The sequence below is a fragment of the Vigna umbellata genome, chromosome 1 (assembly GCF_029865625.1).
Source record: "Vigna umbellata cultivar VRB3 chromosome 1, Vumbellata_1.0, whole genome shotgun sequence".
NCBI lineage: Eukaryota > Viridiplantae > Streptophyta > Magnoliopsida > Fabales > Fabaceae > Vigna > Vigna umbellata.
The window spans coordinates 21,776,571-21,792,460 of record NC_142165.1 but is presented as its reverse complement, the minus strand read 5'-3'; the positions used below and the strand labels follow the sequence as shown (position 1 = coordinate 21,792,460).

Sequence of the window (15,890 nt, the reverse complement as noted above, 5' to 3'; positions counted from 1 at the left end):
GAAAATAAAATAAGATTTTACTCACTTAATAAGATAAGTATCAATAATAATAACAAAAATACAAACGTTTCAGTAATTAAAATAAATAACAAAATATAAAAAGAATAATAATTAAATATATGTTTTCTTTATTTTAAAATATATTTTTTTCAAATAAAACTCTATTTTTCAATAGATTGAATAATTTTTCTAAATTATTTTAAAATTTTAATAATATAAATTCTTTTAAATGTGAAAGAAAATAAAAATGAAGAACAGTGAGAAAAAAAATTAATAAATACAATTATCAAAACTTCTTTCTTTCAGTTTTTCTCTTAACATTGAAAATTTATATTATTATTTTAATATTAATTTTTTCTTACATATTTAAAACCATATAATAATAAAATCATCGTTATTTAAATATTATAATAATATTTCGTAATCATAAGATAGAGTTTTATAACATGGATAATACTCTATTTTCAATGAACACAGTCTCTTCTATAAATAACATTGCATATATTTATGATAAAGGATTTGTTTTTTTAACCAAATTTAGTAACTGTTTTTTCATATACACAATATTTTATCACTTTTACTCTTACCAATATACATTATTTTATTATTTTATCTTTTAGGTTTGTTATTATTTTTTTAATCCAATTAATCCATCTCCAATAAAACATTACCTGTATTAAAATTGTAAAAATAATTTATTTTACAATTAATTTTTTTGAATACGCTATTAATAAATTTAATAATATTTTCAATTTTAATAATAATAATAATAATAATAATAATTTTTTATTTTTTATCATAAGATCCACTTATTGAAAATAAAGCTTAAAAAATCAGAAGCGGAAACACGAGCAATAGAAAGTTGATTCTTTAACTCACCACTTTATGGACTATGTTTCTAGATAATTTTTGTAATATTTGGATTATTTTAAAATGTTTTTCCACATTTTGTTTGTTTTTGTTTTCTTTATCAGTATGTGATTTTGACTTTATAATTTATTTTTAAAACTTGAGAAGAAGAGGAGAATATTTATTCAAGCTTTTTTCTAATTACAATGAATATTTTTTTTTTCTTTTTCAATGTTTAAAACATTACGGAAACAATCGAATTCTTTCTTTATATTCTTTATTGAGTTAGTAAGTAGAAGAGGATGTTCCCTGATTTTGTTATTTGTCTTCCATTGACCCCTTCAACTTCTTCTCTTCTTTTCCAAGCTTCAAGCTTCAAAGAAGAAAATAAGGGAGTGGAGGAAGAAAAAGCCCATGCTACTTCTACTCCAAAAGCAAGCCCATCAACACGCCAAAGGAAAGCCCAAGCCCATCAAAATAGACCGTTGCGGTCGCAGGTAACGGTTTTCTTTTCTCCATCCTCTCTCTCCCACTCTTCCGGAATACAAAAAAGCTACTCTTTTTTTCTCTGTTTTCTGAGTGGAAGAAGAATCAGAATCTCCCCGACAGAAGCAGCAGCAAGCACAGTCCCAAAACCCAAACCCTAACTCAATCCATTTCCTCAATGCGTGTCACACTCCTCCAAGAATCTCTCCCTCTCCCTTCTATAAACTCCTTCCCACGCTTCCTCTCACTCTAACCCCTCCGCCATGTCCCACCACCAAACCACCCTCATGCTGCCCAATCCCACCACCCCTTCCCGCTCCTCCTCCGCCTCCTCCTCCCCTCTCCCACTCATCCACGCCATCTTCGCCAGAAAAAGCCTCTTCTACCACCGCCTTCCCTCCCAACCCCTCCGACTCTCCGTCCTCAAGCTCGATGGCTCCTCCTTCCGTACGCAACCCCCCTTACCTTTTTTTTTTTTTATCATTCCCATCTCTTCACACACTGCTCAGACTTTCTTCGCCTTTAGCAGATATTCAGGTTTCCAAGACCGCCACTGTTGCCGAACTCAAAGACGCAGTCGAGGCTCTCTTCTCCCACGCGCCTCTCAAGGGTCCCGCCAAAATTTCATGGTACTCACTTCCATTTCGAATTGGATTCACGCTAATTACAAATGCTTTCGAATTTCACTACCGGTTTTAATATTCATTGTATATTTGCTTTTTTTTTTATGGAGAAAAATGGATTATTACTCTTTCATTACCATCAAATCACACACGGAAAGTGCCCTGTGAACGATACATTTATGACTAAATTACTCTCATTAGGTTTTGCTTAAATTTCCAATTCGTTTTAGAACATCTCCTTTGCATGACACAGAAAACTCTTTCAAAAATATTACATTCTAAAAGAGATTTCTTAGATAGACAACAAATATCACAGAGAAGGATAAATAGTATATACAGTGACAATTTTGTTTGTTTTATAATGATTATGTTTAAAGTGATATAATTCTTTTGCTTGAAAGTCGGTGTGGGAAGATTGTAATAATTTTTGTGAAATATACTTGTTGTATGATTATATTTATTTAATGGACTGACAAGATGTGGTAAGTTTGAAATTTATACTGACTTAGGAATAATTTAAATTGATATATTATGTTGGGTTGTGAAGGGCGCATGTTTGGGGGCAGTTTTGCTTATGCTATGATGGACAGAAGCTAGTTACCGAGAATGATTATCTTCGAAACTATGGGATCAAGGATGGTGACCAGGTTAGTTTCTTTCTAAGATTTATTTAATGTCATCTTTTGATTGAAACCTTCATTGTTTAGTGAAATATTTTTCGAAGTGATACTATGTGCTTCTGTGATCCTTTTCTTTTCTATTCGTTTTGGAGTTTTCTAGATAATCCGTCAGTTATATGGGCCTGTAATTGTTTCTTGCATTGATGTTAAGAGAAAATTAACATTTGCCGGGGAAAGAGTTACAGATGGAAGTTCATTGTACAGTGTATGGCTAATTACATGTATTTTATTTATTTATTTATTTAATTGTGCAAAAACTGTTGAGTTAGTAGTTAGTTTGTAATCAATGTTTAGGAAAAACAAAGATTTGATTGTAATTACTATTATATATATTAAATATTGAGTCTCAACAACTTGGTGCTTGATCATATTTGGTATTTGGAGTTTTCTTTTCTCACATTTTATGGTTTCAGTAGCATTTCGTGGTTGCTTTCTTCAACCGGTAATTGGGAAAAAGGATATTTGAAGCCCGATTTATTTTGTAGTTTGTTCTTGTTCTATTATCTTATCAGGTGTCAAAGTTAAGAAGAATTAAGCATTGTGTCATTGCGAGGATTGCTTCTCTCTTATGATAACTGCTATAGTAGGGGAGAATTTTGTCGCTCATAATATGTGTTTTTCTCTTTTTATTGTGGTTTGCATAGCTTCGTTTCATCCGCCATGTTTCAAACAATTGCTGTGTCCAAAGAAAGCGGTTGAAGAAAAGAATTGTCTATTTGAAACCGCAGAGGAGGTAAAAACTCTTCCAGCAGTATCCTGTTTACTCTACATATATTGAGCTGTGTTCCCTGCATAGTTTTCACTTGTTTAAGTCCTTGGCCTGTGCTGTAGTTTGGTCATGAAAACGTCAAGTTGTCATCATTAGTTAATGGGATTAACTGTTCCTTGTAAACCTTTATTTATGACTTAATGAAATATGTGAGTTTAAACATGTTAGCTCATTATGTTAACCACTTAGTCATTAATAGACAAAGAGTATTTGAATGTGTTACGCTGTCATTTAGCGTCATCTTATCACAGTCTGCAAATTACTTATTTTTCATCTGAAGCAATTAAGTAATATGCAGATGCATCTGTCGGACACTGAATCAGTTTAATCCATATTGTACATCTTGAAATAAAAGAGTATTTTATAAATAAACACCTGCTCAACAAAACATATCCGAATAAATTCATTTCCTACTATTTGACGTTTCCACTTAAAAAAAAAAAAGTGTTCTGAAACAAAGTCCTCACACAAACTGGTTATACGCTAGGTGCAGGTCTTCCCCAGTGGATAGCTATCAAGACAAAAGAAAGAGTGATAGTGACGAGATTGGTTCTGATGATGAAGCCACGGATAATGAGAAGCATGACACCGAAGAAGTAGAAGAGCGTGTTGTAAAGAACAAATTTGCTGGCTTTGTGGGAGAGTTGTTCTCTTACACTCCACTGGCAGTTGTGAGAAGAACTACAACTAAAAGCAGGATTTGGCCATCAACTATTCCCAGATGTTTGGTGGGTAGTTTTAGAAAGATTAAAAGTATTGTATGCTTTGGCAGGAGAAGGCCCTATTCTCGGAGACTTACATGGAGACATATGGGTTAATATTTGGAAGAAATGTGTCCAGAATACCAATGACACTAGCCAAGCCAAGCCAAGCCAGACGAAAACTGAGATGTAAAAATTTTGGTTCCTAAGGAATTATGTGCGTCTGAAATTGTATTGCCGGTATTGACCGAGAGATGGCAGCTAGATGTTGATCTTGCATATTTTCAGTTACTTGTGAAGGTTAGAATTTAGAAACATCAATGACTAGATGGGTTAATTTGATCCTTAAATATAATAGATAGGATCATGCATCCTTCCTCTCTTGGATGGTAATTAAATTTAGACCCATTAGTACTCATGATGTGAAGAGGAGATAGTATTTGAATTTAATTAGCAGTTTTTTGTTTTTTCATTAAGGTTTCATGCAATTTTAGTCACAAAAATTGATTTTTTTTGTGATGAATGTGAAGAACACCTTGAAAACAGCTTAAAGTAATCAATTTGATTGAATCACAGTGGAACTAGTTACTATTATTTATACCAAAAAGAAGGTATCAAACATTTGCACAATAAAAATATTACACCATATTGATAGCAAGTGAGGTTGACTTTTCACTGTTATTTTCTACTTTAATGTTGTAGTTTTATATATGAACCTGGAACTTGTTTAGGTGTTTCTTTGGAATATAGAGAAATAATAAAATATGAGCAAGGAGAGAGATAAAATAAATTGCCCTTTGCCATATTCATTTTATTTTATGTAGTCTATTTGAAGCAATAAATATATTCCTTGAGCAACTTTAAATATCTATTATTCATATGGAATTTTAAAGACCAACATTAAGATAGAGAGACAAAGCATAAGTTAACGTGAACAAAGGAATATCCGTGACAAAAATAATATAATATTTTAGCTTTTCAGATAAAAAGAATGTCTTTTCCTGTTAGGGATTTTTCTTAACCAAAGTCACACAGATCCAAAGTAGGTTTGATTTTAAATACTTTTATTTCAAAGAACCACTGATAAGTAAATAACACAATAATGTTTAAGATACCATATTTCATTAAAAAAAAAATACTTTTGAATGAATTTAATTAAAAAAATATTTTTTACCCTTGAAAAATTTAGTATCTCAATTTTTATGAGAAAAATATTTTATAAATAAATCAGTTAAATTAATTGAACTTAATCTATTAGAGTATTGGATCAATAATATTTTAAAATTAGTCTACTACAACATATATAAGTAAATAAATGTGTCTCAAATGCAAAATGAAAACAACGTATACTAGTGACATTTAATACTAATTGAATTTTACTCTTTTGTAATAATTAATAATTAGAAATGGATAGGATTTTAAGTCCTATGGGTAGAGAGGTGACTCATAAAGCTTAGTTGGGATTATGGAGTTGGAAAGTTATCATTAAAAATATATGTAATTTTTAATAGCTTTTAGTCTCTATTGTTTAAACGAAGATGAAAGATATTAAAAGTAATGTTATAAAGATTAAAAAAAAAAATTTTTTAAGTGTAAAACATGATAGAGAATTTTAGAAGACCATTAAATCTGTTGAACTAATGTTTTATCTGTTGAAAGAATAGTTCATCTTTCATAAATAATAAGAAAAGGAAGAAAAAAAAAATGCATGTTTTTGGATGTTATGGGTAGTTAGTTGTAACTTGTAAATCAAGTAGACCTCTGATGTTGTCAACTATGGAAAAAGACAACCAACTTAATCTTCTTCACCATTTTTATCCTTTTGTCTTTACCAATACTTCACACAATCAAACCTATTTCCAATCATAAATAACACTAATCTAATCATAAATCACTTTTTCTGTCATAATGTGTATATTGATTAGCAGATAAATATATATAGAATAACAAATAAAAATACACTCATATAACTTTTAATACATATTACACCATTAACAAATTTATATAAAAATTATATTTTATTATTCCAATTCTTAAAATTGCGATTTCATACGACTATTCATGCTAAAATTTGTTAAAAACTAAAAACAACAAGGTAATAAAATTATTTGATTTATATATTTTTAAAATATATATTACATTGATTTGAATATATAGGCATAAATTTTTTTAAGAAAATATACGTATATATGTTTTATGTAAATGAAATTGATTTTGAAAAATATATCTAATAAAAAAAATATTCCATTGACAATAATATTTGGTAAAAAATATATCCTTATAATTTAATTCTCTATTTTACTTCTATACCTTAATAAAGAATTATCTTGTATACACAAATTTTTCTAATTTTACCCTTAAGTGATCGTTTTCTCAAATTAAAATAATCATTTTATCATTTTTAATTTTTTTAAGAGATAATTTATTTAAATTTAACCAGTTTTTAAATTAAAATAATTATTTTACCAATTTATCATTATTTATTTAAATTAATATTTTAAAAAATTAAATTAATTATTTATAATAAGAAAAAGGAGACACATGTTTCTACTAGCTTATATAATATAATATGTATAGTGTTTGTGTTGATAATGATAATAAGTATTTTAAAAAGATAATATTAATTTGGATTTTTCAATAGGATTTGGTTTTGAAATTTTGCTCTCTCATCGCTGTCAACTTTTCTCAATCACACATTCCATTTCATTACTCTACGCCAAATATTTTACAATAACTATGAAGTTTATTTTTTATATATAAAACAATGAAGGTTTTATTTTCAATTCAATTATTTGGAGTTTAGTTCACATCTTGCCCTCTTTTTTCAATTATGATGTGAAGATTGCCACATGCAGTTATTAATTATATATTAATTTATTATAAGCAAGTATAATTATTTGATTTTTACTTATATCTATTTAGTTAAATACTTAAGTAAATATTGTTAAATGGAGAGGATAAGTAATAATATTTTAAGAACTTTTCAAAAAAGGAAAAAAAAAGTGCAATGAAATAGATAATGTGGAATTTTAAAACTATGTAAATTATCCCATTTATTCCCCCATATGTTAAGTGTCTTAATTTTTTGTAACAGATAAAGTTGATCTATTATCACATGTGGATTGATGTCATAACTCTTACTATCATAATAATATTTTATGTCTTGTAGCGAAAAAATATATCATAATAATTTCAGTTATAATATGTTGAATATATTACACAAACTTTCGGTCATGAATCAAAATATGACTCATTTACTATAACTTACATGTCAGATTTTATAACATATAGTTGTAAATATTTAAAATAAATGCACGTGTTAATAATACAATGTACACTATAAATATACTTTAAAACAATTTATAAATAATATTAACATAGTTAAATATATTATATTGTATATGATATTAAAGTTTGATTGTGTTTGACTTTATGATAAATTTGATGATTTTTTAATTGAATTTATGTTAATGTTTTTGTCTATATATTAAGTACTATGATTATTTTTTAATTAACATTTAATTTTTGTTTAATTAAGTGACTTATTGTTATATTTTTGCATCATCTTACTTAATTATCTTTAAATGTTAATAAAAGTAAATCGTATCATTATTTTATTGCATTATCTTATTTAATTATCTTTAAATATTAATAAATGTAGGTTACATGGTTAATATTAAATATAAATGATTTTTATTGCTCTCATTAAAATTATGTTATATAACATGGATGGTCTCATGCAATGCGAATCTTTAATAAATATATTAAGAGGGTTAAATATATAAAATATATTAAAACTAGTTTAAATTATATAATAATTTATATAAATATAATATAAAAAAAATAAGGCCAAGGTTTTTATGTCACAATGAAGATTTATCAGAGTCTCATTGATAAGGATAAGTGATGACATGAAAGAGGTAGAAGAATATAACAATTTCCTTATCCAATACATCTTTATATAGTAATATTAACTATAATATTATTTTATATTAATTATAAAAGTTCGTATTTATCTAATACATTTTTAAATAATACAATAAAAATTATTGTTATACATTTAACTATAATATCATTTTATATTAATTATAAAAATTCACATTTTTTAATACGTGTACATATGTAACTAAAATATCATTCACCTAAAGAAAACTCAAATAACATGGACTCAATTAAAAAACTAAAAACTTTAACCAAAAACAAAAAAAAACAATCTAATAGAAAATTAATTAAAAATACTTAAATTTATTGAGATTTAAAACTTAATTACGTCTATATAAACACATATTCCATACCTTTATAATTTAATTATATAATATTTTCTCTCTTTCAATGTTTTTTTTTTTAAATCTACGTAAAGCTCTGCTCTTTTCTTACTATTTCTCTAATATGTGTCTCTATTTTTGCATTTGTATTTTTGTTGTAGTTTTAATTTGAGTCAGAAGCTTACTCGGAAATAACTTCCAATAATGATTTTTTTTTTTTAAATTTTTACACAGTTTAACATATGTTAATTTTAATAGAGAGCGAAAAGAAATTAAATAAGATTAAAATGATGTTGTTTTATCATAACTAATAACAAAACTATGTGGTGGTTTTATCCCATTTCCTCTATACCATAAACATTTAGTTTGTAATTTTCACACTCAAAAATTACAAAAAGTAATTATATTAGGAATGTTTCATTACTTGCTGAAAATACTTATAGTAAATAATGAAAAGTCAATAAATCTTTTAAAAATATAATTACTTTGATTATATATTAAACAATAAATATATATATATATATATATATATATATATATATATATATATATAAAATCGAGTCATGTTTCACATGTCCCGGTTCTCTAGTTAGATTTTTAAATAGAATAAATTTCTATTATTTTAATTATTATTATTTTTTATGTTTTTGTTATCCATTGATAGAAATCAGTTAAGAAAAATAATCATTTTAATTTGTTTCATTACATATTCAAATTATATTATTTTGGATATTTTGTTTTAAGTTCTTATATTTAAAAATAATGCTCCAAGTTTTGATTTTGTATATTGTTTTTTTTTATAAAACTGAATCTTAGAATAAATGATTTGAAAATGAAGGTAACATGACAGAATTTTGATTTCTATGCAATGTTTCATTAAGAAACTGTAAAGTAGTTTGAAATTAATTTCTATTTGAGATATAATTAATAAATTATAGTTTTAGAATATTTTTAATTAAACAATTTTACTATAATTTTCATTTGTATTAGTTAATGAATTTAATGTGAATCAACATCTGTGACATCCCAAAATATCATATGCACATATAATATAATAGGATTCAGTTATTATAATATGTAAAAGCAGTTGAGAGATAGAGATAGTAGTATTTAAATATGTATACACTCATCCAAAAGATAGAGAGAATTAAAACGAAATCAAACTTGAATACAAGTTTCCAAAGTTCTCCAAAATATAAGGCTATTGAAATTTTAAAGAGACCTAAAAATTTTTCCAAAAGTGTCGAACTATTTAAAATAAAAGCTAGGAGTTTTTCAAAATAACAAGTTAATCAACTAAGAGCTAGTAGAAGGCCTAAGTACTAGGGGCTGGGTCTTCTTCAACCTCCAAAGCTTGCTCCAATGGTACATCATCACCTACTGCTCAGATCCAAAGGATTATATGATCATCGCAAGGGAGAAGACAAACACATGCAACACATACAATGCAAGGGTGAGCTAGGTCTCAAACAAACGTACAAATAATTTCAATTCAATCTAGCATTTCCAAGAACGTCCATACACACATAAACATGTAAGTCATTATAAACATAAATATTTATTTCACAAAACTCATTAAAGCAAGCATCCTATAATGTTAAGACTCCTAGACACGTCCGGACATAGAATGTATGTAGAGCTGGGGCGGGTTGTGCACTTGTAATGGCCCCTACTGCTTTGCAAAGCCATTGCCGAGGGGTTCCACCCGACCATACACAAGGCTAGTCCATTACCGCGGAATAGACCTTCAGTGATAGCGCCTACCCTAAGACCTCCCACTACTCCCACCACACGCGTCAATCCTCTCTAAGTGAGAATGAAAGACCGTTGGAGTGTTAGGGATAAACCCCCATATGGAAGCCTCTCACATTCATTCAATACACTAACTGATCCACCGAGAGATCTTAATTTCATATTCAATCCGATCACTTTAAATCACATGATATTCCTCTTGGATCAATAATGTACCTCCTAAACCACTTTGATTCATCAAACATAAAATTTCATAGTCATTCAAGTGCATTCTTACTATATTGTCTCATACCAAACTCATACACCATCATACAACATCAACCATGTCATAAAACAACTCATACATTACATACTTTCACAAAACCCTCACTTATTAACACAAATTTCTTTAGGACTTTTAATTATCAATACTTAAGTAATTCAAATAGCTTGGAGACCCTCACCAATGGTTCCGGAAGGGTCAAAACCCCCCAGAACGAACTAAAGAACGTCCGAAACGGACGTCCGGAACTCCAAAAACATCAAAAACACAAAAAACACTCAATCTGCCACACATAATTCGCTCAGCGCACCCCCCCTGTGCGCTAAGCAAATTTTGTCTGCAGAGGAAGCTAAATTTTGCAGATTTTTCTGCATAATTGAGCAACTCTAACTCCCTTTTACCAATTCTAATCATTTTGGTGAACTTCTACCACTCATAAATCAACTTTCATGCTAAATTAAACTTACCTAAACAATTCTAATCCTTTCTAACATTATTATAAAGTGTTTATGCATTGATTTAGGTTCTACAACTTCAATTTTATCAACCTAGATGTCTAAATTCAATTCTACAACTTGGAGTTGGTTTTTAACCATTTAAACATGCCTACTAAGTCACACATGACCTACCTAAGTTACCTAAACTAACTAGGATCACCAAGAATGCCTAACTCTAAATTTGACCACCACACTTCCTTTCTAGCTCTAAAACACCAATTTTTTCCAACTTAGAGACCCAAAACCCGATCTTACCTCTTTGCACTAATTTTGACCAATTTAGTGACTTAAACAAGTCACAATACAGTGGATAAAACTGTTCCAACAGTCCAATAACGCTGCAGACCTCATTTGCTCAAAATCACTACCTCACTTCCTCTAAAATGGCCTAAAATTGACCCTAAAGACACTTGATTTCCTTTCTAACAGCACTACCACAAAATTTTCATGCCAAAACAGTTCCAACATACACAATTCCATCATTCTAAGTCATTCCAAACAGTTTATAGCCATCAATCACCAAATTCACATAACACACACTTCCATACATGCATTTCAAGTTTAACTAGAACCAAGTTCATGCTTCCACAACATACCACTACAAATTTTATCATGCATTCACTCCACACAGTAAAATCAAGAGTAGAACTAGCTCCCCTTACCTCTAGTGTAGACAACCAAGCTCAAGTAGGAAGCCTAGACCACTTGCTTGCACTCCCAAAATGTTAGAATCACCTATAAATCATCAATTGATAATGGAAAACGAATCTTAGAACCAAATAGAAGCTAGATTATGGAAGAAAACGAAATGGGTTGCATGCAACAATTCAATCGCATGTTTACAACCCTAGGGCACCCGAGAAAGGGGGTTTTCTTACCGTTTGGAGAAAACGGAAAATCAATTGATAGAAACATAGCTCTTGGAGTCTTGAAGGTCTAGGTAGCTTCAATTCGGGAAACAAACGGTTAGATTTTGGAGTTGGAATAGAGAGAGTGGCAAGGCAAGGAAGAAAAGAGAGAATGCTTGAAAGAAAATGAGGAACGTTCTTCTGAAGCACAACTTAGATGTGGATTTTTACTTTACTAATTTTGCCCAACCTATCCTATGCTGCCACGTGTGTACACTTGCTGGTTATATTTTTATAAGACCTTACAACATTGAATTTAAATGATTCAGATTAAATTGAGATGAACATTGAGTAAATTATGATTTGGATTAATCACTTAAATTGTTTAAAAGTTATATTATTAAAATACTTTTGTATCATTGAAGTATAGTTTGATTACGTTGTTAATGTTTATTTTATAATATTTTTTTCAAACAAAACAAACATAAAACAAACATTCAAATCTTATTCTTTACTTTAATTTTGTTTAAGTGAAAGATTTTTTCCCAAAACAAAAAAAAAAATTGCCTACTGAAGTAATATAGAGTTGAAAATAAGCTTGGTTTTTGTCATACTTTCACTAAAGCAAAATAATACTAGAACTTAATCTCTACAATGAAATGTTTTTAATAACGTAAATTGAGTATTAATTATGATGAGTATATTTTAGGAGATATTATTAAGGAGATATTGCATAAATGTGATGTAAGTCCAGTCCAAATAAGAAATTGACACCAAAACTTTAAGGTGGTGAATTTATATTGTTTTAATGATTGTGTTGATGTCACGATCGTATAAGTCGGTCGTCAAGATGAACCATCAATTTTTATACTACTGATTAAGAATTGACACGAATTTTAATTCAAAATCTTAAGATAATGAGTTTATAAATTTGTTATTATTTTTGTTATTGTTATGTTGTTATATTTGTTTTTATCCATGATTTTAAAGCAATGAGTTTGAGTTTTATTTTTTATATATTTGTTTAATTTTGTTATTTTCATCCAATGTAAAATTAAGATTCACGCTTGGATCATTCACAATAAATTTTTTTATATGATTGATTTAAGGTTTTAGTTAAATGAATTACTGATAGGATATGCTTCATACAAGTTTTTTAGAAAAAATGTTAATTCATACAAGTTCTTTAGAAAAAGTGTTAATTCATATTTTGCTTATTGAATATCTTGATTCATAAATCAGGTATGATCTATATGATTATGATTATTGTATATTAATTTTAAATAAAAATGAATTATTTTTCGTGTATGTGTTGTGAATTGTAATAACTATATTATGTATATAAACACATATTGGTACAAATACAAGAATAATGTTTGTAAGGTAATAGAAATATTCTTTTTATATTAATTGTCATTGTATAAATATTTGCATATGTAAATATTTTATGTATTTTAATATGTATTTTTGTTTTTATTATTATATTAATGCAAATGTAAATACATACATAATAGCCGGGATATTGAACTCAACCTTATTAAATAACTCAAGTTATTTAATATAGTAATTGTATTGGATAACTTGACGGTTTGTTATTTTTTTTATTAACTATGTCTATTTATTTATAAATTCAAATTTTTTTAAAATATATAAAATGTCAGAACTAGTAAAATCCACGCACGTATCGTTTTAGTGGAGTTCATGTGTCAAGAGGAAGGCTCGACACTCAAATGACGGACGCCAGGTGTCAAGCGAAGAGGATTCGGAAATCAGATAGTGGAATGCAGGTGTCGGCAGATGAGCGGACGTTCGTTTTGACGAGGGAAGCAAAACTTGCATTTTCAGAAAATCTACTCCATCTCTGCATGCACCCTCTTTTCAGATTTCTGAAGAATCTCATTCTTTCCTCTTCTCTCTACATCCTCTTCTCTCTACATCCACCGTAGAAGCACTTTCGGCGTCAAGAGCTTCCAGATAAACCGTTCGATTTGTGAAGCTGAGCTGGTAAGTCTTTCTTTTCACCCAGTCGTTCGTTTCCTAAACATGCAAACCCAGTTCTGGGTTCCTGTGTTGATCACCATTCTCAAAATGAGTGGTTCTGATAGTGTTGGGTTGTCACTTGGTGTAGTTGGAATTGTCGAGCGTTGACGGTAGGGAAACCAGTAGTGGTGAAATTGTATTCTGTCTCTGGGAACGTTCGTTCACGCTCAGAGGTAAGGGAAGCTTATATGATTTAATTTGTATGATGTTTGAATGGCATGTACATGTGTTGAGTTGATGAATGATATGAAGTATGATTGTTGATATGTTTAATTATATGAAGTATGATTAATTATGTTATGGGTGTTTAATCTTATGAAAATTATTATGATATGAATGTACAAAGTTATGGAACTATATGTTAAGAAATGAGGCGAATATAAATGAATTCTGAATATGAAATTCCACTATGATAGTGTACGTTCGTCACTGAATGGTCATTTACCGTTCGGTAATGGTAGTAAACATGGTTAGAATTGGATTCTTTCATTTGGGGAGAATCCTAGTTGAGGACGAGCGTTCGGCCAAACATAGTTATGTCTGGGTGTTCTGTGATAAACTTAAGTGTATATATATATATATATATATATATATATATATATATATATATATATATATATATATATGTATTTGTATATTTTAGTTATTCTTAAACTCTGCTCAAGTAGTATCTGATTATATTTATCAAGCCTATTCTCTATGATCTTAGTAACACTTGGTCTTATACCAAGTGTTCGTTCTAAGCAAGTGTTTGGATCTTACACCATGCACTCGTTCTCACTCCTTAAGCTAAACTTCATAATAAGAGCGTTCGTTCAATCCCAATAGGGTTCGCTCACTATAGTGTTCAGTCTTAGACTGGCCTTCAGATGGTGATTGGTGTTTAGCTACTCCAAAGGCTAAATATAATTATTAACATTCGGTTTCATTATGTAAATTCTTATAAGTATTATTCGTTGAAGTGTCTGTATTCATTGTTTCCGGTCTAGAGCCTTAGCATTGGGTATGTTCTTTGAGGTGTTTGGTTTGAGCTCACGAGAGTCATTTCATTTAATTGACTCATTTTGTAAGTAGCGTTCGTTCTAGTCGTATCTGTTATATATTAACGTTCGTTCTAGTCGTTCCTGTTATATATGATTATACTCGGTTTCTTTCTCAAACCGATAGTAATCCCCTTGGTCTTATTCTATTTTGGACGGGAGATTTCTCTGTCTCGTTCCTAGTGTTCGTCCTCGTTCTGAGTGAGGATTGAACGTTCGGTATCTGATGTCATTAATAATCTTTGAACAAAGAGGAAATTTAGATGATTGATAATGAAAGATGAAATTTAGAAGATTGATAATGAAAGATGACGAAAATATGATATGGATGAAATATGTTGGATTACGAACGAGCGTTCCAGGGAGGAACGACTCATGGATGATTATTGAGTTTGTAAAGTATGACTGTGGGCATGCTAAGCTGGTTGTTCATCCTGATGTTCCGTGAGTACTCGTCCTCACGTAGAGGAGGGTAGGTCATGTGTGGGAACGGCAGGAGGTCCTAGTCCTTAGGGTACTTTGGACAGATAGGACTAACCTCGGGTGGCAACTGTTGAGGGCATCCCAGTTACTACATTACCCGGGTGCACGAACGCCTGTAGCTACACAGATTTCATACAGTCCGGACAGTCAGTCTAGTATTAGGCCTTGCTTGAAACGTATGATGAAATATGTTTTATATGTTTGAATGTGAGAAATGTATGTTTATACTTGAATTAAATTATATAAGCTTATCCTGTGTTTTCCTGTCCTGTCTGGTTTGGTACGTCCGTTTTTGTCATTGCAATGATCATCCGTGTGGATGTGAGCAGAAGGAGACGAGCTGCTGAAAGAAGAAAATTTGGTAGAGGTAGAAGTGAAGACTGAAGAGTAGGACGTTCGGTCAGTAGTTTAGTATAGTAAGATGGTCGTTCGATTACCTCCCCTTTTGATTTTATTTTGACCGTTCGGTACAAGTTTTTGTAGACCGTTCGGTTAAACTTTCTTAACCTATTTAGTTAATTTTGTAGCTCTTTTATGTAAGGCCGTTCGACCATAAGCGTTCACTCTACTCTAGTGTAAGACTGATCTGAATTAT

The 15,890-nt window shown here is 29.6% G+C and overlaps 1 protein-coding gene across 2 annotated transcripts; it reads left to right on the top strand.

Annotated features, from left to right (window-relative positions):
- The first annotated feature begins 1,379 nt into the window (after positions 1-1,379).
- On the top strand, positions 1,380-4,580 carry LOC124827946 (uncharacterized). 2 transcript variants are annotated; one of them, XM_088100330.1, is made up of 5 exons: positions 1,380-1,782; positions 1,865-1,964; positions 2,506-2,605; positions 3,283-3,371; positions 3,901-4,580. In XM_088100330.1, exons 1-5 carry the CDS (start codon positions 1,599-1,601, stop codon positions 4,223-4,225), a joined length of 798 nt encoding a protein of 265 aa, XP_087956456.1. In that variant the 5' UTR covers positions 1,380-1,598; the 3' UTR covers positions 4,226-4,580. The 2 variants fall into 2 exon arrangements, with proteins under 2 accessions (XP_087956456.1, XP_087956453.1); XM_088100327.1 differs by having other exon boundaries at positions 1,381-1,782; positions 3,895-4,580.
- Positions 4,581-15,890: the final 11,310 nt, after the last annotated feature.

Excerpts from the sequence above, each read along its gene's own strand:
- LOC124827946 (XM_088100327.1), top strand. The coding sequence starts at position 1,599 with ATGTCCCACCACCAAACCACCCTCATGCTGCCCAATCCCACCACCCCT. Across the intron at positions 1,965-2,505 it reads GGTCCCGCCAAAATTTCATG|GGCGCATGTTTGGGGGCAGT; the intron begins GTACTCACTTCC and ends TGGGTTGTGAAG. Across the intron at positions 2,606-3,282 it reads GGATCAAGGATGGTGACCAG|CTTCGTTTCATCCGCCATGT; the intron begins GTTAGTTTCTTT and ends TGGTTTGCATAG.